The sequence below is a fragment of the Amorphotheca resinae genome (assembly GCF_003019875.1).
Source record: "Amorphotheca resinae ATCC 22711 unplaced genomic scaffold M430scaffold_8, whole genome shotgun sequence".
Taxonomy (NCBI): Eukaryota; Fungi; Ascomycota; class Leotiomycetes; order Helotiales; family Amorphothecaceae; genus Amorphotheca; species Amorphotheca resinae.
In genome coordinates, this window is record NW_020194478.1 from 190992 (window position 1) to 212345 (window position 21354).

The 21354-nt window shown below is 51.1% G+C and overlaps 12 protein-coding genes across 12 annotated transcripts; 5 read left to right on the forward strand and 7 right to left on the reverse strand.

The window, feature by feature from the left end:
• Positions 1-123: 123 nt before the first annotated feature.
• M430DRAFT_35697 (hypothetical protein) lies at positions 124-757 on the reverse strand. Its single transcript, XM_024866792.1, has 2 exons — positions 586-757; positions 124-534 (listed from the first exon to the last, which is right to left on the reverse strand). The coding sequence occupies exons 1-2, from the start codon at positions 714-716 to the stop codon at positions 468-470; spliced, it is 198 nt and encodes a 65-aa protein (XP_024719414.1). The 5' UTR covers positions 717-757; the 3' UTR covers positions 124-467.
• On the forward strand, positions 588-4009 carry M430DRAFT_59534 (hypothetical protein). The gene is made up of 3 exons (XM_024868803.1): positions 588-1011; positions 1149-1355; positions 1583-4009. The coding sequence occupies exons 1-3, from the start codon at positions 984-986 to the stop codon at positions 3544-3546; spliced, it is 2199 nt and encodes a 732-aa protein (XP_024719415.1). The 5' UTR covers positions 588-983; the 3' UTR covers positions 3547-4009.
• Positions 4010-4983: 974 nt separating this feature from the next.
• On the reverse strand, positions 4984-6300 carry M430DRAFT_51491 (hypothetical protein; the record flags this gene model as incomplete). The annotated part of the gene is made up of 4 exons (XM_024868225.1): positions 4984-5568; positions 5628-5949; positions 6005-6039; positions 6097-6300. 4 exons carry the CDS (start codon positions 6298-6300, stop codon positions 4984-4986), a joined length of 1146 nt encoding a protein of 381 aa, XP_024719416.1.
• A 504-nt stretch (positions 6301-6804) lies between these two features.
• Positions 6805-8027, forward strand: M430DRAFT_104085 (hypothetical protein; the record flags this gene model as incomplete). The annotated part of the gene is made up of 2 exons (XM_024860904.1): positions 6805-6934; positions 6991-8027. The coding sequence occupies 2 exons, from the start codon at positions 6805-6807 to the stop codon at positions 8025-8027; spliced, it is 1167 nt and encodes a 388-aa protein (XP_024719417.1).
• A 235-nt stretch (positions 8028-8262) lies between these two features.
• On the reverse strand, positions 8263-8739 carry M430DRAFT_51493 (hypothetical protein; the record flags this gene model as incomplete). The annotated part of the gene is made up of 3 exons (XM_024868226.1): positions 8263-8366; positions 8447-8623; positions 8685-8739. 3 exons carry the CDS (start codon positions 8737-8739, stop codon positions 8263-8265), a joined length of 336 nt encoding a protein of 111 aa, XP_024719418.1.
• A 278-nt stretch (positions 8740-9017) lies between these two features.
• On the forward strand, positions 9018-9599 carry M430DRAFT_20143 (hypothetical protein; the record flags this gene model as incomplete). Its single annotated transcript, XM_024864230.1, has 1 exon — positions 9018-9599. The coding sequence occupies one exon, from the start codon at positions 9018-9020 to the stop codon at positions 9597-9599; it is 582 nt and encodes a 193-aa protein (XP_024719419.1).
• A 528-nt stretch (positions 9600-10127) lies between these two features.
• On the forward strand, positions 10128-11588 carry M430DRAFT_43130 (hypothetical protein). Its single transcript, XM_024867596.1, has 2 exons — positions 10128-10479; positions 10531-11588. Exons 1-2 carry the CDS (start codon positions 10186-10188, stop codon positions 11569-11571), a joined length of 1335 nt encoding a protein of 444 aa, XP_024719420.1. The 5' UTR covers positions 10128-10185; the 3' UTR covers positions 11572-11588.
• A 648-nt stretch (positions 11589-12236) lies between these two features.
• On the reverse strand, positions 12237-12499 carry M430DRAFT_20145 (hypothetical protein; the record flags this gene model as incomplete). The annotated part of the gene is made up of 2 exons (XM_024864231.1): positions 12237-12436; positions 12487-12499. The coding sequence occupies 2 exons, from the start codon at positions 12497-12499 to the stop codon at positions 12237-12239; spliced, it is 213 nt and encodes a 70-aa protein (XP_024719421.1).
• A 440-nt stretch (positions 12500-12939) lies between these two features.
• M430DRAFT_51495 (hypothetical protein) lies at positions 12940-16213 on the forward strand (the record flags this gene model as incomplete). The annotated part of the gene is made up of 3 exons (XM_024868227.1): positions 12940-15550; positions 15595-16101; positions 16152-16213. The coding sequence occupies 3 exons, from the start codon at positions 12940-12942 to the stop codon at positions 16211-16213; spliced, it is 3180 nt and encodes a 1059-aa protein (XP_024719422.1).
• Positions 16214-17067: 854 nt separating this feature from the next.
• M430DRAFT_20147 (hypothetical protein) lies at positions 17068-18034 on the reverse strand (the record flags this gene model as incomplete). Its single annotated transcript, XM_024864232.1, has 3 exons — positions 17068-17454; positions 17508-17852; positions 17906-18034. 3 exons carry the CDS (start codon positions 18032-18034, stop codon positions 17068-17070), a joined length of 861 nt encoding a protein of 286 aa, XP_024719423.1.
• Positions 18035-19298: 1264 nt separating this feature from the next.
• On the reverse strand, positions 19299-19949 carry M430DRAFT_20148 (hypothetical protein; the record flags this gene model as incomplete). Its single annotated transcript, XM_024864233.1, has 1 exon — positions 19299-19949. The coding sequence occupies one exon, from the start codon at positions 19947-19949 to the stop codon at positions 19299-19301; it is 651 nt and encodes a 216-aa protein (XP_024719424.1).
• A 308-nt stretch (positions 19950-20257) lies between these two features.
• M430DRAFT_35700 (hypothetical protein) lies at positions 20258-21201 on the reverse strand. Its single transcript, XM_024866793.1, has 2 exons — positions 20585-21201; positions 20258-20537 (listed from the first exon to the last, which is right to left on the reverse strand). The coding sequence occupies exons 1-2, from the start codon at positions 21191-21193 to the stop codon at positions 20418-20420; spliced, it is 729 nt and encodes a 242-aa protein (XP_024719425.1). The 5' UTR covers positions 21194-21201; the 3' UTR covers positions 20258-20417.
• Between the last annotated feature and the right edge of the window lie 153 nt (positions 21202-21354).

The following is a 21354-nucleotide window of genomic DNA, read 5'->3' on the forward strand; positions in this document are numbered from 1 at the left end:
TTTACCCCCCCCCCCCCCCAAAAAAAACAACACCAGCGGGGCCATTGGGATTCATACAAGCCACTCAACCTCAAGCCTCAAGTGAAAGATGCGCGAGTAGAATACTCTCTATCCATAGTTTAGAGCCAATTCCATTACACATAATACAATACAGAATTCGCAAACATTCAATATCAGTCTTCCAGTCTATTCATCGAGCGAGCCACTGCCCCTCCCCCCCCCTAACCACTCAGCCAGAACTGATCGCACACGACAGTTTCCATGATTGCCTGAATGTCTCCTCGCAGCTTCTGGCCTCTGCCGGGCTCTTCGTACACAATAGTTTTCCCCGTCCAATTCGATAGCACGGTCATGGATGAGCCACTGTCGATTTATGAGGCTCATCCTGGGAGCTAACCAGAAGCCCGGAAAGTCCATAACCCCTACATCCTGAATCGAAAGCGGAAATCCAAATCGCCTTTGCCGTATCACTTCCCCAGCAGATCCCGCATCATCAAGACCACGCCTTCGACGGGCCACTCGGAATCGATGTATCTATGACTCTCGAGTCAGCCGACAAGAACCTCAGCGAAGCGGTAGAGATACCCCATCGGTTTGCACACGAAGAAGATGCCCATGTCGTCAAAGAAGTTGAGGAAGCGGAATTTATGGGCTTTTGACATGGGGCGGCAGAGCAGGGCGTTGCCAAGGTCGTCGAGAAAGTAGAGGACTCCCATTGTGATAGTCGGGGGGGGTTTTTGCTGAATGATGCTTTTGGATTTGATGATACTGTACATGAAAGCCATAGTCTCAAGTTGATATTGCAATATATACAGTAGTATCTGTCGAGGCAGCAGCAGCATACGACGACGAACCTCCTTTCCTGCCTGATCGAAGTCCTTCTCCGACATTCCAAATTTGAAGCCCAAGAAAACACACAAAATGTCCACGAACTCTGGAGAGATCCGGTGATACTGAACGTGTCCAGGACTCAAGGCGCCAGTATGGGTGGGCGGTTCAAGCCCATTGGAAGTACGTGGTTACGCTGTGAGAGACCCCTGAGTGCGCATTCTCATGTACGGGACCACGTTGTGTCGTGGCCCCTATTATTGTTTTCGCAGAAGGAAGACAGCCTCATGATGATGTGGTTTGCTCTGTAACATGTACAGTACCTCGGAGATGCATTGGCAAGGATTGGGCGCGACGTGTGTTCAGGGGGATGGCCAGCCAAGCAGTTGAGACTTTGAGAGGGACACGCAAGGACATGACAAGGCCACCGACAAGGATCGCGACAAGGGGAGAGGGAAGAAGCCCCTATTCGACGGATTTCACAAGAGGAGATTCAAAGAGGCATAAGAGACTCAAGGGCAAAGACGGTAAAAGGTAACTGACACGCTGATTGGCGCCCTTCTCTTGATATTCCCTTGCTGGAAACGGGCCGTTCCTGTGAATCCACGGTATGTCTCTCAAGAGGTGAATCCCAATCCCAACTCTCAACTCTCAACTCTCAACTCTCAACTCTCAATCCTCAATCCTCAATCCTCAATCTTCTCAAATCACAATCCTCCCCCAATCCTAAAGAGCCAAAAGACCCATCTTGCAGTGTTTCAGCGTGTCTCTGGTTCTGCATTTGGGCAGTGTGCTCTGCCACCTGTGAACTCGAACTCTCCAACTCCCTCCACTTCCCCATACACCTACCTCACACCTCACTCACCTCGCTCTCAACTCTATCAACTCTATTCAACTTCACCTGTCCGTTCTCTCCAACCAATACATCCTACATGTTGCCAACACCTCGACTGCCAACGATGGCCGAGCACTGACCCGTTCTACACCCTGCGTGCCCTTGCATCCCGCCCGCAAACACCATCGCTGAACCCCAGACTCGATCGTCGAGAGACTTACAGGACAGATCGCTGTGCCACTGTCGCGTGCCATCGCACCTTTTGTCCATTCTACGATTCTACTGCGTCTATCTCGTCCATCTCGTCCATCTCCTCCATTGAACTCGCCCACTGCTGGGCCGTTGCGACTAGGGCCCCCGCCCCTCACTTCTTACACCCGACGACCAGCGCGGTCATGTCGAAGCAACCATCCGACTCCTTCCTCCCATCCGGCGCGGTTCCATCTCCCCCTCCAGCGGTCTCCCCATCGCAAATCCCTTGCAGCGTCCCCGATCACATCTCCCCGACCGGCTCTGGTAGCCGCACTTCCCCAGTACCGAAACCCTACGTGCATTCGTTACGCTCGCCTCCAGGCCTGGAGAGACCGCTCTCCCCACCCAAGACCCGGAGCGCGAGTGCGGACGAGAACCCCGCGGCCCTGGTGGACGATTGGCGGGCATATGCCAGTAAATTGAGGTGCCAGAGTGAGGGTGAGAAAGCACATATGTTGGCCGATAGAGCACGGGCAGAGGAGGTGATGGCCGAGGAGAGGGCTCTTTGGGATAAAGAGCGGGACATCTTGAAAGCAAGGATTGCGGAGCTGGAGGCCGAGTTGGAGAAGAGGGCAGCGGGAACGCCGTTTCTCTCGTCGTCTCTACCTCAGAGGGGACGGCCGAGTGGACATGGTCAGCAAGGGGCCTTGAGCTTTACGAGTCCGGGTTCGAACGCTGTGAGCGTGACAGGCAGTTCGGGCAGTCCATCATCAAGACCTGCAGTGCCGCAGGAATCGGGACGTAATGCTGATGGGAGTCCCTTTTACGCCCCGGCGTCCCGCAACCCCTCCCGAACGTTCGAGCAATCTGAGGTCACGGCACTACGAGTTGACACTATGTTTGCGGCGAGAGAGAATCCCATCCGGGTTACCTCCAAGGAACTTACACCGTCAGACTTCGGAGTGCAGAGCCCCCAAACGTCAATGAGCGAGCTGGAAACCATCCCAGAAACCCCTGCCGATTCCATTGACATCTCCCATATCCAACCCGATCTCGAAGGAGTCTCCATCCGCACCTCCGCCCTATCTCCGAAATTCGCAGCCAAGATCCTCTCACCGCAAACCGATTCACCCTCCAAACTAAGCCCCAATATCAAGCCTCCCGGACGAGACGTGAAGGAGAACGAAAACCCTGCACCCAAGGAGAGCAGTCTGAGCCCGAATGGGCGACGGGTACCGGATGTCGAAGGCTTGATGTTGCAGCCGGAGACACAGCGCTTGACTATGCATGCCGGCCACACCCCAAACCATTCCCTATCGAGGTTCTCTGGCCTTCTGGAAGAGAGCGGAGGTGTGACACCGACGCAGGTCGATAGCGAGAGCGTGCAGTCGCACCAACCTTCTGCTGTCGCAGGCGACGGTATACAGGAGGAAGACGAAGATAAAGAGCTCACTGGACCGCTGGGACTGACGAACGACATGGGGAAAGATGATCTATTCCTCGCGCAATTGGTTGAGAAATTGGACGAGGTCAAGAAGAGCGAAGGCACGAGTCCGAGTACGGAGAGTGCTGCGAGTAGGCTGAGCGACGAGGAGGTCATCGAGAAGGACAATGCGGACGCGGACGATGATGCGCCGCCGCTGCGACTGAAGCCCAGTCTTAATTTCGGGAGGCCGATTGGGAGGATATAATACGCCCTCCAACTCCTTCCTGCACTCAAACCAACTCCGCTACCTCTCAGTCCATATTCCTCTCAGCTCACCACAGTCTCCAAAACGTTTTTGTCCCCTTTTCATTCTGTACAGTGCGTTGGTGGGAAAAGTCTACATACGATAAACATGGGATCTGCCTGTTTGCTTCTTAAGATATTACACATGTTTGTTTGGTGGGCGCAGTACACACAAAGAGCCAACTTCCCCCTCATCATTCATCATTCAACGCACTCTCAAAATCCAAAAAGGAAATAAAAATCGGATGGTTATTTCAGGGGATAATAAAAGTAGCGCACAGTGATCAAGGTTCGGCGTCAACAAACTGGAACGGAAGGGAACGCATTACAGGACCAGGCCCAGGAGAGGCATTACGGGTCCACTCACACATACATACATATCTTGACGTTTTTCCCTTTGTCCTGCGAGCGGGATTAGAATTTGGCTAGAACTCCAGAAAACACCATCCATCCATCCATCCACTTTCTACATCAAGTAAACGATGGGTAACAAGAACAAAAGAAAAAGAAGGGCAAGCAGCCCAACCCCCCCCCAAATAAAAAGAGAACTGCCCAGCCGACCTCGCGCCCTGAAACACCATCATCCCTCCATCCAGCCATCCATAGAGGAGAGGAGGAAGAAGAAGAAGAAGAAGAAGAAGAAGAAGAAGAAGGGGGACCTTTTTTTTTTTTTTCAGGAGATGGCGATTCTTGGCCTGGTCTGGACCCCACGTACACACATACACACATACATACATACATACATAGAGTTGTGGAGGAGATGGATGGATGGATGGATGGATGAATGGATACCCAGAGCGAGCGAGAGAGATGAGGAGCAGCAGGTCCTACTCACATCCAAGATGTCCATGTCCCTAAGGGGGTAGTGGGACAGAGAGAGAGAGAGAGAGAGAGAGAGAGAGAGAGAGAGAGAGAGAGAGTTATTAAGGATTCAAACCAGAGATACCCCCCTTTTTTTTATTTTTCAAATACGGACTTTATAAGAATTTAATGTTTCTGTTCATATTTTTGTGATGCTACGTTATACCTATGTGAGATGGTATTACTACTGTAAGGTAAGGTAAGGTATGGGATGGTATGATTATTAAAAAGCCGATTTTTCCCTGCTCTCTCCCTTCCAACTACCCTACGAATCTCCCAGCATTCAGATACTTGCTTGCATCCCCTGAATATTTATCTAATCCCTAACGACCAGAGAGAAATTCCGCTAGGATGCCTACCATACATATATCGATTAACTAACATAAAAAAAAACCCCACACATTTGCTTCGCCGTCTAGGGCCGCGGTGCCTCCTCGGGGGGGTCAATTCAATTATACATCATTAACACAAGATAAGACAAGACAAGACAAAAAGAGTAAAACCAATTCAAGAACCCCTGTTTCCCAGTCTTCTTCGCTCATGCTTTGGGATTCAGCGGTTTCCGCGCAACCATTAGGTACATCGGGGTGAAGAGGTCCTCTTTCCCGCCGGCGACCAGGCAGTCGGCGGCGCGGGCTAAGCTGTCGGCGGTCTTCTGGGTGCCGCCGGGAGCGAGTCCGACCTTTTCCAGGAGGCCGACGAAGCGGTGGGCGATACCGCGGCCGACCTTGGTCATGCGGGCGATGGTGAGGAAGTCGTAGATGGAGCCCATGTACTTGAAGTCGCCCGCGAGAGGGTAGTACCAGGGGGTGGGGTCCGGGCGCTTGGCCAGGTCCTCGTGCAGCTCGAGCTCGAAGCCGGCGGCTTTGATGGCGGCGATGCCCTCGGAGATGGTCACCATGTTGGAGATGCCGTCGCCCTGCTCGATGCCGAGACGGATCTCGCGGTGGTACTCGTTGTTGTTGTCGTACTTGTCGGTCATGAGCCACTCGTAGACGCCAAAGACGCCGCCGGGCTTGAGCACGCGGTAGATCTGGCTGTAGACGCCCTCCAGCGAGGGGGCGTGCACAGTGGCCTCGATGGCGTAGACGCAGTCGAAGGTGTTATCCGGGAAGGACATTTGCTGGACCATGTTAGAGCCTTATTCAAAGGCCGAAGAGATGTACGCAACAGGAGACAGACCATGAAATCACCCTTAACAAACTTCAACTGGTCTGAGAGACCCTCCTTCGCTGCATATCGAGTAGCGCGCTCGATTTGGTAGTCGTTGTTATTCAGCCCGGTGATGTGGGCGCCGCTGAATTTTGCAATCTCTCTGGCCGGTCCTCCAACACCACAGCCAACGTCAAGGACCTTGTCGCCGTCTTTGATGCCAATCTTGGCGGCTAGGTAGTGCTCGTGGCGGGCGATGGCCTGGTAGAAGGGTTCACCATATGCGAAGCGGCAGAAGTGGAAGGATTGGCCCCAACCGTACTCGTAGAGATCCGTTCCAAGGTTGTAGTAACTGAGGTCTGTTAGAGGTGCGCGACTCAAACGTGTTATTCATGGACGTGACTTGCTGTCTTGTGAGGGTAGCGTATTCTGCTTTTCGAGCCTGAAAGGGGGGAGATTAGCACAATGACTTGTGGACGAGAGAGCAAAACCACCATACCTCCCTGTCCGCCTCAGTCTCGTCCTTTGCGGTCTTGTTGTCCCAGTGCTTGAAGTACTCGTCCACAGCGGCCTTTTGTGCTGCCTTGTCCTTCTTCAACATGGCCCTGAAACCTCCCTCAGCATTGGCCGAGTCCTTGTGCATAGCCTTGTTAAAAGCAGCATCTCGGGAGTGGTCTTCTTGCTCAAGCTGGATGGGAGCCATTGTGTGAGGAGAGAGGGTCAAGGGAGAGAAGGAGGAAGAGGAAGAGAAAGAGGATTGAGGGAGGGAAATTGACTGGGGAAGTTGATTGAGTTGATTGAGTTGAGGGAGTCTTGAGGAATTGGGCGCGCATTTATCTCGAGCGTCCAGATCTCCAGAGTCCAGGGAAATGGAAATGGTTCAGGGATGGCCCAACCCGAATACGAAAACTCAGGAACATGCCCCTTTGGGTAAGGCGTGCCCCGCCTAGTGGGCCACTAGGTGATATTAGGTGAGGGCCCTCTCTGTCACGTGAAACCTGGCGGAGGCGATAGGTAAAGCTTACATCAAAAGTCTGAAGTAGAGTATCAATCATATCATATCATATCATATCATATCACGACGTTGACCTCCATCGCCCTCGCTCTCGGCTCCGCACTCTAGGACACGCACGGGAGAGAGAGGACTATATCCCTGCGCAGACTTCTTTGTCCCCAGTCTGCCGGCACCGCGCTGAACATCTTGACCATGCCTCCTCAAATCAAACAAGATCTCAACCGCTCCGGTTGGGAGACCACCGATTTCCCCTCAGTCTGTGAGAACTGCCTCCCCGACAATCCCTACGTCCAAATGCTGAAGAACGATCATGGCGCAGAATGTAAGCGGTCCCAGACCCCGGCGCATCTCCATTTCCAGTGCTAACATATAGCCCAGGCAAGATATGTACACGTCCTTTTACAGTCTTTACCTGGAAAGCGGACAGGACGTCGCGCTCGAAGCACACAAATATCTGCCTTACCTGCGCGCGTCTCAAAAATTGCTGCCAATGTTGCATGCTCGATCTTTCCTTCGGCTTGCCGATTGTAGTCCGAGACGCAGCGCTGAAGATGGTGGCGCCTGGTCCGCAGAGCGCAGTGAACCGAGAATACTATGCGCAGGAGCACGAGAAGGAGATTGAAGAGGGAAGAGGCGAGGTAGAGAACTACGAAAAGACGGATGAGAAAGCTAGAGAACTGCTCCGGAGATTGGCGAATAGCCAGCCTTACTTCAAGAAACAGAGGAGGATTGGACCCGCGGAGGGTGAGGGCGCCGAAGGGAATGGGAATGGGAATGGGAATGCGAATGCGAACTCGAATGCGTTGACGGCGGGTGGTCCGGGTCCGATACGAACACGAGATAGCCGTGGGCAGGGGTCAGCAAGGGGCGTGGGACGCGGCAGCAGAGGTGGAGCACGAGGGGGGAGAGCATTCCCTAGCGCAGCGCAATTACCTCCTGGTCCTCAGGATATTCTGCCACCTGCCGACAAGTCTATCACGTCGTTATTCATCACCGGTGTCGAGGATGACTTGCCCGAGTACAAGATACGAGAGTTCTTTACCCCGTACGGAAAGCTGCGATCGCTGGTGTGCTCACACATGTCACACTGCGCATTCATCAACTATGCTACGAGAGAGGGTGCTGAAGCTGCGGCTGCAGCGCTACAAGGGAGGGCGGTGATTGCCGGGTGCCCATTGCGAGTGCAATGGGGAAGACCGAGACCTATTGGAACGATGGATAAGGAAGAAAGATCAGCAACTGGAAGAGAAGGACGATCCGCGTTTGCGGACTCGGGCCCAAGTCGAGCAGTCGAGGGCAGAAATGATGCGGGATATATCGAGGCGCCGCCGAAAGATGATCTGGCGAACATGGCTGCGGTTGCGCCTCCGCCCGGCCAGGGCGACGTACAGTATGCCAGTCTTGCTGGGAATTAGGACGGCGTTGAACTGCGTGGAGTTTGGAGTAAGGTGGTCAAAAAGGGGAATTATGGCATTGCGATGCCTTGGTATGTTTGTAGTATAGTACAGCAACCATGAGTACAAAAGACGACCTCAAGAGGTCATACCCAAGCACTTTTGTCTATAGATATGATACAACGTGACAACTGATGTCCCTCTCTATACCGAATATACACCTATCCTACAATTCTCATCGCCTAGCGTTCTGGTATCATCGATCCGCGCAGGTCTTGCCATCGATCACAACCGATTTTCCATTCGGCATCTTGACCGTATCGTTATCGCCCCGCTCCGTATGTTCATGTATTTTCAATTCTATTGACTACAATCAGCCCTATGCCACATGATATCATGCCATGATGGTGTCGCTAAGATGAAATTTTTGAGGTACTCACTGTACAGATCCTCGCCCTCCTTCTTTCCCTGCACGACATTATGTCTGAGGATTTGTGCTACCTCCTCAGCATGCTTGACTGCCTCGGCCAGTTCAGGGGAGCCGGCAGACAGGGCTGCGTTCTGACGGAAACCATTACGGGCTTCGGCACGTGCTGCGTGGAGGACTGGTGCGTCGCCTGGTGCCATCAAGGTGTTAGTAGGTGCCTGGCATAGGACTAGAGGGAGAACGGGACGAACCGGCAAAGGCTATGCGAGTCGAGCGAAGGAGGTGCCTGTAGGCTTGTAAGGCCATGATTTAGATTTGAACTGAGATATCGATTTGGATTTCAACTGAGAGTCGATTTGGGTCCGGACTGGGAGGTCGATTTCTAGGTATTTGAACCGTAGGTCAGCCCGTCTTCTTCACAATTTTCCTTTCTTCTTTTCCAGTTTCACAGAGTATCTTGATAAAGTCACTACAACACAAGAAACTTGAACAACCACAGCACTTGCAACTATCGAAAAGCTTTGATCCGACTTGGTTCTCGATTTACTGTCAGAATAACCACTGCTCAAAAAAACATAAACAACATGTCGTCCAACCAGTCCGCTACGGACTCCAATGCCGACCTGGCTCGAAAACTGCGTGGTGCTGAAATTGGGTATTCGGAAACTTCCTCAATCACCGAAAAGCAAACAGTCATCTATCGCCCCCTCTCCGAGTCTCCAAGTAGCACCACTGTGGGCCCAGACCGGGAGGACACCTTTAATCTTCAAGAATATTCGACAATGAATGCCCCAAACGAGATAATCGCAGTGAGAAGTTTCGTCTATTCGTCTGATGTCGTCCACAGCAGGAGGATGGGAACCAAGTCAGAGGCTGGAAAGACAGAGAAGGCAGAGGATACTAGGTCCGAGACTGCCACAGATATCGATATTATCAAAAGACGAGGATACGAATTTCACGTATATGGCCCTGGGATGAACACGGACGAGATAATACAAAAAGCCATGATGCTCCGTCTGGGGTCGGAGAAAACCCCTAGCGACGGCGTAGCCGTCCAGGAACCCATCCAGGAACCCAAACCGGCAAAGCAGAAGTGGCCCCCCCGCCTGAAGAGGATAGACGAGATAGTGAAAACAGAACGAGAGATGAAGCAAATGTGGGACTAGAGGGAAGTGACAGAGAGTTTCTGCAACTTTGAAGAAGAAGGATTGAAGAGGTAAAGGGCGCATTTTCGAAATTCCTGCTACAGAACTGACTGACAATCGCCCAAACAGTCCAGATAACCGTAAAGCGAGACTAGAAGAATGCGAATCGGCAAGCAAGACAGAGGTAGACGAAAGAGGAACACGTACCTGGCGACACGGGGGGAGGTTGAACTGGCGTGCGGAGACCAGGGGACAGCCGACCAAAGAGATAGAATGCCCAGAAGTCAAGGGAAAAGGAGGAAGCAAATTAGAGAGCAAGAGCGTGCAGCTGTTTATTGTATTGTATGTTCTTGTAGTCGTTATGTTGTATATCGACTCCTAGTCAAGTCAAATCGAGACAAGGGACCAGTCGTCTTCCACGATTTTCGGTGTAGTCAGGTGCAATATCCACTAGTCTTTATCAAGCTTAGGCTATCCGGTGTTTAGCCGCGCGCGCCGCCGCCCAGTTGGAACTTTTTTCTCGAAGGTCGGATTCTTCGCTCCCCAGGTCAATCACTGCGAGACCAAGGTCAATTCGTAGCTTATCACCTCCACGAGGTCAGTTACAATGGCTACTTACACTGAAGTGTCTCTTCCCCTGCCAGTCCTTCCAGAGGGCTGGTCAGCAGAGAAGGATTTCAAGGCTCTTGGAAGTCTCTCAGCTGCAACTCAACGCAGCATTGAGCCTGTTGGACCTCACTTCCTTGCTCACGCTCGCCGTGCCCGTCACAAGCGTACCTTCTCGGAAGATGACAGGATCCAAGCTCAAGTAAATGCCAAGAAGGTCGAAGACGAAGATGATGGAGAGATCAGCGAGCCCGAGGACCCAATGATGCTGTCGCGGGATGCCAAGGATTGGAAGGTAGGTTTATGCCCCTCTCTTCTCTTTTGAATCATGCTAATGCTATTTCAGAGCCAAGATCACTACGCTGTCCTCGGTCTATCAAAGTACCGATACAAGGCCACCGAAGAACAGATCAAGCGTGCTCACCGCAAGAAAGTCCTCCGCCATCATCCAGACAAGAAAGCTGCCGCCGGTAGCACCGAGGATGACAGTTTCTTCAAGTGCATTCAGAAGGCCACTGAAATTCTTCTCGACCCCGTCAAGCGTCGTCAATATGACTCTGTCGACGAACACGCAGATGTCGAACCCCCCACCAAGAAGCAAGCCAAGGGCGACAAGTTCTATAAACTCTGGGGCAACGTATTCAAAGCCGAAGGCCGTTTCTCTCGCATCCAGCCGGTTCCCAAGTTCGGAGATGAGAACAGCACAAAGGAGGAAGTCGATGCCTTCTACAACTTCTTCTATAACTTCGACTCATGGCGCTCATTCGAATATCAAGACGAGGATGTTCCCGACGACAACGAGAATCGTGATCAAAAGCGTCACATGGAGCGCAAGAACAACAATGCCCGTAAGAAGAAGAAGACCGAGGATTCCGCTCGTCTGAGAAAATTAGTCGATGATGCCATGGCGGGTGATGAACGTATCAAGCGATTCCGTCAAGAAGCCAATGCGGCTAAGAACAAGAAGCGCTTAGAAAGGGAGGCGGCTGAAAAGAAGGCAGCGGAGGAGGCAAAGGCGGCTAAGGAGGCGGCAGAGAAGGCTGCTAAGGAAGCAGAGGAGAAGGCCAAGGCAGAGAAAGAGCTAGGCAAGAAGGCTAAAGAAGCAGCGAAGGCCGCCGTTAAGAAGAACAGGCGTGTGCTGAAGGGCAGTGTCAAGGACGCGAACTACTTTGTTGAAGGAGAGCCCGATGCGAAGGTCATTGATGCAGTGCTGAGTGACGTGGAGATCGTGCAGGGTAAGGTGGATGCTGATGAGATTGCAGCGTTGGCAGGCAAGTTGAACGGCCTGAAGGTGTCGAGTGAGATTAAGGCTGTTTGGGCTGAGGAGATCAAGAGATTAGAGGCTGCGGGCAAGATTAAGGAGGGCGAGGTCAAGAGCTTTGCTTGAGCTGCAAGCGTGAAGGGTAGGGCGTTGCATTAAATGGTGCTATAGACCGATATATAGTGAATGATTTCGTTTAGAGAGTAATGCAAAAGTCTCGGCAGATTAGCACGATTCTGTCGTTCAATGTGAGAAGTGATGCGATTCTACCCCTATTTCCTAGATACCTACCTACCCAAAGTACCCATTGCTTTCCTCCTAGTCCCAATTATCAATCCATCTATCTAATTGATACGGGTGAGAAGTAGAGGTAAAACTTCAAGTTTCAATGAAATAATCGAATCCTAGAACACTTTTGAAGACTGAAGACCACGGGAGGGAATAGGGGTTCGAAGCATTTTAGGCATTCCTCAGACACCGGAAACATGCTCTGAATTGTCTCTCTCAACTCTTTTCGCACTGTTTCAACTCAAAACCACACGCCACAGCTGAAGCCCGGATACTAGGATAGGTAGCAAGGCACTTGATGGCGACATGTTCTGGGTATAGTCGATGGATGTGTGATTTCTAGATTGTACAGTGATTATGTCGACCAGTCTAGCCAGACTCCCGTATGCATCATAAACTCCGCCATCAACCCATTACAGTCCCTCGACCCATTATGTTACAACAGCTCTACCTTGGTAGTATCGTGAGCGTACGGTGATTGATGCCAGGATCATCCTCGACCCTTAAAAAAGCTTTTTTGCTGCATCGATCGCGAATGGTGCTGCATCATCAACCGTCAGTCTGACGTTTCCAGAGCGTCCAAGATGTAGGGAGGATATCTTACAGAGATAGAGAAGGATAGATCCAACGATGATTCTCTGGACGGTGAGGGTGGCTTCGGCTTCCTGAGCCTTGAGCTCTTCGGCGCTGAGTTGTGGTGGAGCTGCAAGTCTAGATCAGCAAGAGCTTTCCCGTCAGGAATGATGTACATACGTCCTCCGAACATGATTGCGGTGTTGTATGCGGGCGGGTGAAGGGATGGACGGGTGCGGATATTCACGGGGAAGAGATGGTTGTTGGTCTGGTCTCGCCAAAAATCCCAAAATCTTTTGGCCCAGAGATTTATATTTAGCGGAGCCGTCCAGGCGAGCATGTGAAGAAAGTTATACCTCCCCCATTCTTGTATCTTCAGCTAATGGGAAAGAGTTTTCTCAGTCAGTCCTAAATATCTGCCGGAGCTCTGGGATTCAGGACATATCATTCATTCGACTCCTTTAGACACCAAATCGAAGCCTTCCCGGCACCGCCATGAGGGGTTGTTGACTCGTTCAGCCTTATCAGAATCCCAGCCCCCCCCACGAGCAAGAACAACTCCATAAACATTCGCTTTGAACCCTCTTTTCTACCCACTTTTGCCTCAATCGTTGAGCTCAAGCATCCGACTCCATGGCGACTTCAAGTCTTTGCCGGGCGCAATTCGGGCGACTGCTCGCACAATCCAGAAGCTCGGCAGGACGACCCTCCCAGCTCTCACGACCATGGGTTGGCCGGCAAAGCGCGCGATCTGTTGCAGGCTCTCAACTGAGACGGACCTTCTACACAAGCTCTGCCAGTGATGAGTCCAACAGCTCACCCACGGCAGAAGTCTCACGCGGGGCTTATCTCCCTCTCGATACGTTTGCCAGACGCCATATTGGGCCTACCTCGGATGCTACCGAACAGATGCTGAAGGCTTTGGATCCGCCTGTCAAGAGCCTGGATGAGTTCGTCCAGCAAGTTCTCCCGAGCGACATCCTGTCATCGAAGGACCTCGAAATCGACGCGGCGAGATCTGGAGGGGAGGAAGGATATACCGAGTCACAATTGCTGGCGAGACTGAAGTCAATTGCTTCGAAGAACACCATTGCGCGAAGCTACATTGGATGCGGGTATGCGGGAACTAGAGTACCTGAGGTCATCAAGAGAAACGTCTTGGAGGGGCCTGGGTGGTATACAAGTTATACTCCATACCAGCCAGAGATCAGTCAAGGACGACTGGAGTCGCTGCTGAACTTTCAGACACTGGTCTCTGACTTAACGGCGTTACCAATCTCCAATGCCTCGTTGCTTGACGAGCCTACAGCTGCTGCTGAGGCAATGACCTTGTCCCTGAACGCGCTTCCAACCCCAAGACAGAAGAATAAGAATAAGACCTACTTCGTCAGCCACCTGGTCCACCCACAAACCAGGGCTGTTCTCCAAAGCCGGGCCGATGGATTCGGTATCAGGATTGAAGTTGGCGACGTTCTCGCAGATGGGGGAAAGCGGATTAAGGAACTCGGCAGCGACTTGGTTGGAGTTCTAGTCCAATATCCCGATACTGAAGGTGGTGTTGAGGATTTCAAGGGCCTGGCTGACATTATTCACGAGCAAGGTGCTACCTTCAGCGTTGCTACAGATCTCCTAGCCTTGACCGTTCTGACTCCACCTGGCGAGTTTGGCGCTGATATTGCCTTCGGAAACGCTCAGCGATTTGGTGTACCTTTTGGATACGGAGGACCTCATGCGGCTTTCTTTGCTGTTAGCGACAAGCACAAGAGAAAGATTCCGGGGCGTCTTATTGGAGTTTCGAAAGATAGACTGGGCGACCGAGCTATGCGGTTGGCCTTGCAAACCAGAGAGCAGCATATTCGACGAGAGAAGGCTACTAGCAATGTCTGTACAGCACAAGCACTGTTGGCGAACATGAGTGCGTTCTATGCCATCTACCACGGTCCGCAAGGTCTCAAGAATATTGCTGAGAGAGCTATCAATGGCGCCAGGATTATCGAGGAAGGCCTTAGAACTCTTGGGTTCGAGACCGGCAGCAGAGGAAAGGGCGAAGATGGAAGAGTACTCTTCGATACCGTTGTCGTTAATGTTGGTCAGGGGAAATCAGATGAGGTCCTGGCACACGCCCTCGACACATACAAGATCAACTTGAGGAAATTTGACGACAGTCGCCTGGGTATAACCATTGATGAGACCGTCGATATTGAGGACCTTCACGACATCCTTTCAATATTCAAGAAGTTCGCAAAATCCGCCAAAGAAATCAAGATCGATCAGATCATCGCATCCCTACCCGGGAATGGGACGCTGCCCATCCCTGCTGCGTTAAAGAGAACCTCGGAGTATCTCACCCATCCCGTGTTCAACTCTCATCATTCTGAGACTGAGCTGCTTCGCTATATCCACCATCTCCAGTCGAAAGACCTGTCCCTGACCCACTCCATGATCCCCTTGGGATCTTGCACCATGAAGCTCAACGCTACAACCGAGATGGCTCCTATAACGTGGCCAGAATTCTCATCTATTCATCCATTCGCACCGCCTGACCAAGCCACTGGCTACAAGATGATGTTTGACGAATTGGAGGCAGATCTGGCTAAAATTACTGGATTTGATGCAGTTTCTTTGCAACCAAATTCCGGTGCCCAAGGTGAATTTACTGGACTTCGTGTTATTCGAAAGTACCAGGAGCAGCAGCCTGGCAAGAAGCGCGATATTTGCTTGATCCCAGTGTCTGCTCACGGTACAAACCCAGCTTCTGCTGCCATGGCCGGCATGCGCGTCGTCACTATCAAATGCGATACGAAGACGGGTAACCTAGACATAGCGGATCTGAAGTCAAAGTGTGAGAAATACAGTGAAGAGCTTGGCGCCATCATGATTACTTATCCTAGCACCTTTGGTGTTTTTGAGCCCGAGGTCAAGGCTGCGATCGATATCGTTCATCAACATGGTGGCCAGGTGTACATGGATGGTGCAAATATGAACGCCCAAATCGGTCTTTGCTCTCCGGGTGAGATTGGAGCCGATGTCTGCCATCTCAACCTTCACAAGACTTTCTGTATCCCCCATGGTGGCGGTGGTCCTGGTGTTGGTCCAATTGGTGTAAAGTCTCATTTGGCACCTTTCCTGCCAGGGCATCCGCTCGTTGCAACAGGCGGTGAGAAGGCCATCGCACCTGTGAGCGGTGCTCCATGGGGAAGCGCAAGCATCCTACCGATCAGCTGGTCTTACATCAAGATGATGGGTAAGCATAGCGCTCCTTTTTTGTATTCCTGCTAACTCTCTCAGGCGGTCGAGGCTTGACACATGCCACGAAGATCACGCTCTTGAATGCCAACTATATCATGTCCCGACTTCGTCCCCACTATCCTATCCTATATACCAACGTCAACTCTCGCTGTGCTCACGAATTCATCCTGGATGTTCGAGGCTTCAAAGAAACTTCTGGTATTGAAGCCATTGACATCGCAAAGCGCCTTCAAGACTACGGTTTCCATGCCCCAACTATGAGTTGGCCAGTAGCTAACACTCTCATGATCGAGCCCACCGAATCCGAGAGCAAAGAAGAGCTGGATCGCTTTATCAATGCCTTGATCTCGATCCGAGAGGAGATCCGGGCTGTTGAAGAAGGAAAGGCTCCCCGAGAAAACAATATCTTGAAGATGGCACCACACTCCCAGAAGGATTTACTGATTGGAGAGTGGGATCGTCCATACACCCGTGAGCAGGCTGCGTACCCATTACCTTGGTTGAAGGAGAAGAAATTCTGGCCTAGCGTTACGAGATTAGATGATAGTAGGTCCTCTTCTCCCTCCAAATATCTCGCCCACTAATGAAGATTCTAGCATACGGCGACATGAACCTTTTCTGTACCTGTGGGCCCGTCGATGCCGTCGACGAAGTCTAAGACGGTGCTTCAGCCCCCCCAACCCCCATTTTCCGAGCTATCACTATGCTTTGCGACATGGATCATGAATAACGGGATAAGAAGAACATTTTCAATATGGAGCTACTAGCAAAAGGAGTTTGTGGATTGATCTGATTCAACATGGTATGCCAGCGATTACAGCGAAGCATATGGCAGGGCGTTTTTTAGACGATGGATTGGAGGAGCTGGCTTCAACTGCCACGGTGTTGTAGTTTTACTTTTTTTTTTCTCTTTTTTAGATTGCCTCCCTTAACAAAATGTCTCGTATAGAAGATGTGTTACGCGGTCCTGGCTTTTGCTCTTTTGATGAGAGGAAGGATTGGAATTGCTGAACTGGTTTAAAATATCTTCCTGTCAGACAAGAATCGTTCGGTTGGCCAACTCTCACCCAATCCTCGGTTGAAGGAGGGCAATACGCAAAAACCAGCAATACGCAAATCTGATCCCTACCATTACTATACCACCTAACGCATTCAACAACTGTGGCGGCATGTATAGAAGTAGTTATTTCTACTAGTCATATACCTTACCTAGGCAAATATAGGGTCCTAGGTATATCGTCAAGTAGCTGAAGTCTACCTACCTATTGAAAAGGTTGATATGATTGATATATTAAAAAAATCATGACTATAGCGGTTGATCTCTATATAACTTAGTATCTGTATCCTATAGTCTTGAACCCGTAAACTGTGGAATAACGCTATTATCACGCTTTATAGTCATTTGTAACTCCTGTATTAACCCTCTTATATTTGTTCCGCCAGGGCTTAGCTAGGCGCTGTTCCCTTATATTAACTATCCTCCTCTCACTCCTTATATCCTCTTCAATCTCCTTAGTGTGCCGCTCCCGCGCAGTGGCCGCACCGGGCCTGATTCTTGCATAACCGTCCGCTGTGGCCAAACTGGTGGCACTGGAAGCATCTACGGATCCGGAGGTCGGCCGAATACGGCTCGCAGTTGAAGATCTGGGCTTGCCAGATCAGTCCTCGATCACACAGGCGCGTCGCCGCCTCTGCGCTCCGGAGGTGTAGCACGGCCGTCGTGAACTTCGCTGTAGGGGCCCTTGCGGGCTCGACTTTAATCTTCGTAACCTCTGGGATGTGAGCCTGTATGTCTGACAGTAACACGCCCTTATCCACACGCATATTACGGTCGACTGGTAGTCCCTTCGCTATCACCGCGAACTCGCTCTCGTAGAGCCGTGCTGTTGGCCCGAATGCCTTCTGTACCCAGCCCGGGCCTGGTGCCTATAGATCTCCCTATACTTCTGTACCACTTTGCCACTTGCCTCCTTTCTCTTCTTTCGACTAGACTTAGCGCTACTAAGATCCTGTAGTCGCTGAGTAGAAACTGGGACTGGTGGGGTCAAGAAAGGATCAGAGAGTTCGGAAGAGAGTTGGGGGTCGTGAAGCTGGTATGGATTACGGAGCTCAGAGTCAGACGGTAGCGTAAAGTTCGGGTCGTAGAACTCAGAGGATTGTAGGTCCGTAGAAAGCCGTGGTTGTGGGATATCTGTTGTAACGGCGTCTTGTGGACTTGAAGGCAGTCCGGAAACAGGGTCTTCGTACACCGTAAAACCTCTACGGTCTGGAGTAGCGTCCGCAAGATCTCGGTGTTTCTGCCTCCTAGTGACTGAATCTGGTGATATTGAGTGCCTCAGCGTTTTGGTACAGTAGATATCAGAGCTTTGTGCTTCCCAAAAGTGCTCATTTGGACACCTCGCAGATAGGCCAGTTGCTTGTCAGAGCTGGTAAAGAAACCCACTACTGTATTCAGCCCGTTGCGAAAGAAATCACCCATATCTGTTTCAATCTGTTGCCCGTGTTGATCCAGGGTAGGCCAAAGTAAGTCCTTAAAGACAAGTTGAAGGCCATGAGAATCACAGGGGATTGAGTGGACGTGAGAGAGCTCTGATATAGCCTGAATAAGCTTCCAAACCCGGGGCTGAGTATTGTTGGTATCGGTTGAAAAAGACGTCACCTCTCTAGCCTGTTGTCTGTTATCTCTAGGGCCTGTTTCTTGACAAAGTCCACTGTCCACTCTGAACCAGCTACAGTAGCCCCAATCCCAACGCTCCGCCAATAGTATGAGGTCCCCTCTGTGATAAAGGAGATGTTTTCAATGCGGTGCTTTGATATGTTTGAGGATCCATCGGTAACTAGTTGAAGATTGGAGGAGGTCGCGTGTAATCCGCGTTAGTTGTCTTCGTAAGCCTTGACTTCGACTTGTAGATGCGTTGACGCATTGTTTGGACGTAAGGTGTTTTGCTAGGGTAGTAGTACCAGTTGCAGGTACTCTCGAATTCGGATGTGCGAGTACTATAGAACACTTTTGGGGCCCATATTGAGTAGTAAAAGGGTAGTAGTGCTGCGTATTGCTGGTTTTGGCGTAATGCCCTCCCTCACCCAATACGGTAATTGACCGAGGATTGGGTGAGGGAGGGCCAACCGAACGATTAACTGGTAAGCCCTCAAGGATAGAGTTCATCGTAGGATCAATTCTTCTATTCGAATTCGCTCTTAAATCATCCATCCTTTCGTTACCGTCGTATCCCATCCTTGCTGTTTTTTCGATCGATTCTGATTAGGTCTATTATATGGGATGGGAATATAACTAGACCAGAATCGGGTCATCTTGTAGAGTCCAAATGGGCAGCGAAGTCTTCCAATGGGATGCAATTGTTTCGTTGTTTATTTCCTGAGAAAAATATACTTTCCTGCCTTCCCCGGGAGGATATGCGGAAAATCAATGCATGGATAACCATGAAGGCTTGAAGACTCCGCGTACCCGATGCCCGTTATAAGGTGCGATCGTGGGATGACCGAAAAGTTGATGCTCTTCCACTTCAACTATGGGCATCTGACCCATCCAGTTAAAGATGGTCAGCATCCTGCCCGTCGTCGTCCAGAGTATGCTGGGTCATGGAGTTCAGAACTTCAGGACACCCCTTCTATACTCGGGAATCTATCATCGAGATAGGCTTGAGCCGATCATGTAGAGAAGGCTTTTGGAGTTTTGCCTCTGAAGCCAACTGGTCCCATCTTCGATATCAAAAAGAATTGACTTAGTCGAAATGGGTGGCCACGTGGTGAGAAACAGCAACCTCATCACCTTCGAATTCTCCACACACGGGACAGACCTGCGAAGTAGATTCCACATCAAGGGGCTCGGGAAGCAATGAAGATGTAGTTATCGGGCTTTCTCGCAATGGGTGGCCCAATGGAAGGAAGTCCCCAAGGCTGTAGTTGGAAGGGGGTTCTTGACTCTTTTCTTCACGCACATCACGATATCGAAGAGCGATCCGTGACCCTGGAGGAGCAGCAGGACGACTGATGATATGCTGGCCGTTGACAACCTCGCCATTTCGACCCAGGCCACTCAATCCCGCTGACCCAGCTCTTGCTTCGTCTTCAGTCACCATTCTCTGCACCCTGCCAACCCTGCCATCCACCAGCCGAACTTTGATCCCCCGTGGGTGGTTCCCGCTCGTCAGGACGTCTGCCACAATCCCTTGCACTTCCCGACCCGTCGGCTGGTCGATCTTCAAGACGATAGACACGAAGGACCCAGCGACGACTTGCTGGGTGCTTGGCACGTTGTGAGAGAGAGCCGGCCGCTCTTGACGACCACCGCGGTGTCCACCTCCTCCCCGACCTCTTGCCCTGCCGTTCTGCGGTGGCGGACGCCCCTGACGGTTTCGCGGCCTCTGCATCATCTCGAAGCCAACGTGTGCTGGTTCGCCGGTCGGGAAGTTGGCAATGCCTGACAATGTTATGCGAAGTTGAAAAGTTCCCGACGAGGCTAGAATCACGTGATGGAGACAAGGCTACCTTACCTTATAGGTACCTAGGTACCTTACCAATGAGGTATAAAGGTAAAGGAAGGTACAGCGAGAGCACTCTGAATTCTACAGACTTAAGGTATCGCTACTGCATGGCCAGAATTGATTGGGAAGAGGGCACATATTTCATTCTTCATACAGCTATGAACCCGATCCCATAAGGCTCCCCACACGCAAAGTGACTGGCTCGTCTGAATCCCACAACCAACTGTCGGGCATATATACATCCTCTCATGGAGCCGTTTTAGTATTGTACAGATCATTATGCTGCAGTTCATCATGTCTGCAGGCCAGCAGACTAGCATTTTTTCCTCTAATCGTTGAACTCCACCTGGGGTATCTTCATCGGCCGTTGACCTTCGCAGCGGCAGGCTGCTGCTTCTCCCATTCAACATAATCTTGCTGGATGTTATCCAACTCCTTTTTTAAGTGGGCCAATTGCGTTTGGTAGTCCTCCAAAATCTAGATGAGTTAGTACTGCTGCTTGACTGATGACCTGAGTAGCATACCTTCTTCGCCTTGTTATCGGTTTCTTCATCGAGGACATCCGGACTTTGTGTACCGGTCTTCTCAAGTTCACCTTTGAGTAACCTCGCGCGTTCTTGCACAGTAATCATTCTCGCCCAGATCTCTTCAGCTCTCGCACCCAATGCTGGATCACTGACACCTCTATCCAGAGCCATTAACTTTGCTTTCAAGTCCTCCTCATCCCCACTCATCGCATATCCTCGATTCCTCAAGACCTGGACTTTGGTAGCTAACGCAAGACACCTCTGCTTTAACACCGCATGCTTCCTCTTCGCATCCATCGCCCGGATGCTGATTTTCGTATCATGGTTCTGTAGCAGAGCGGAAAGGGAGCCATTTATTTCGTGTAGACGGGCGTTGAAGTTCGCCAAGTTACGTTGCTGTGTCTTTATTCTCTCACCCATCTGAGCAAATCCGGTGCAGAGCACTGGAATGAATCCAGGACCTGGCTTCTTTGAAAGAGCCTCCTCCCACTTCTTCGGATCTTCGTTAGGGCCGGGTCGGTATAAAGGTGCTGAGTCGTCGCTGACTTTGTTGTAGAAGTAGTATCTGAAAGCGCAGTTCGGGTTGCCAGTATCCCACTGCTCCATAATACCTGCCATCTGATCTGGGATACTTTTTTCACCTTTCTCAAAGTTAGCCTAGGACCAGTAAATAGCTTTACAGACATACGAGGATTGAGACCACTGTTTGGCTGCCATAATGAAGAGCCTAGTTGCCCCTGCTGTGACTGGGCTAATGGTTGCTGTTG

Coding starts and splice junctions, on each gene's coding strand:
- M430DRAFT_35697 (XM_024866792.1), bottom strand. CDS start 716: ATGGGAGTCCTCTACTTTCTCGACGACCTTGGCAACGCCCTGCTCTGC. Junction 535..585: donor TTCGTGTGCAAACCGATGGG/GTATCTCTACCG, acceptor CGAGAGTCATAG/ATACATCGATTCCGAGTGGC.
- M430DRAFT_59534 (XM_024868803.1), top strand. CDS start 984: ATGGGTGGGCGGTTCAAGCCCATTGGAA. Junction 1,012..1,148: donor GCGGTTCAAGCCCATTGGAA/GTACGTGGTTAC, acceptor TAACATGTACAG/TACCTCGGAGATGCATTGGC. Junction 1,356..1,582: donor GAGACTCAAGGGCAAAGACG/GTAAAAGGTAAC, acceptor CCCATCTTGCAG/TGTTTCAGCGTGTCTCTGGT.
- M430DRAFT_43130 (XM_024867596.1), top strand. CDS start 10,186: ATGGCTACTTACACTGAAGTGTCTCTTCCCCTGCCAGTCCTTCCAGAG. Junction 10,480..10,530: donor GGGATGCCAAGGATTGGAAG/GTAGGTTTATGC, acceptor ATGCTATTTCAG/AGCCAAGATCACTACGCTGT.
- M430DRAFT_35700 (XM_024866793.1), bottom strand. CDS start 21,193: ATGGAGCAGTGGGATACTGGCAACCCGAACTGCGCTTTCAGATACTAC. Junction 20,538..20,584: donor CCGATAACAAGGCGAAGAAG/GTATGCTACTCA, acceptor TAACTCATCTAG/ATTTTGGAGGACTACCAAAC.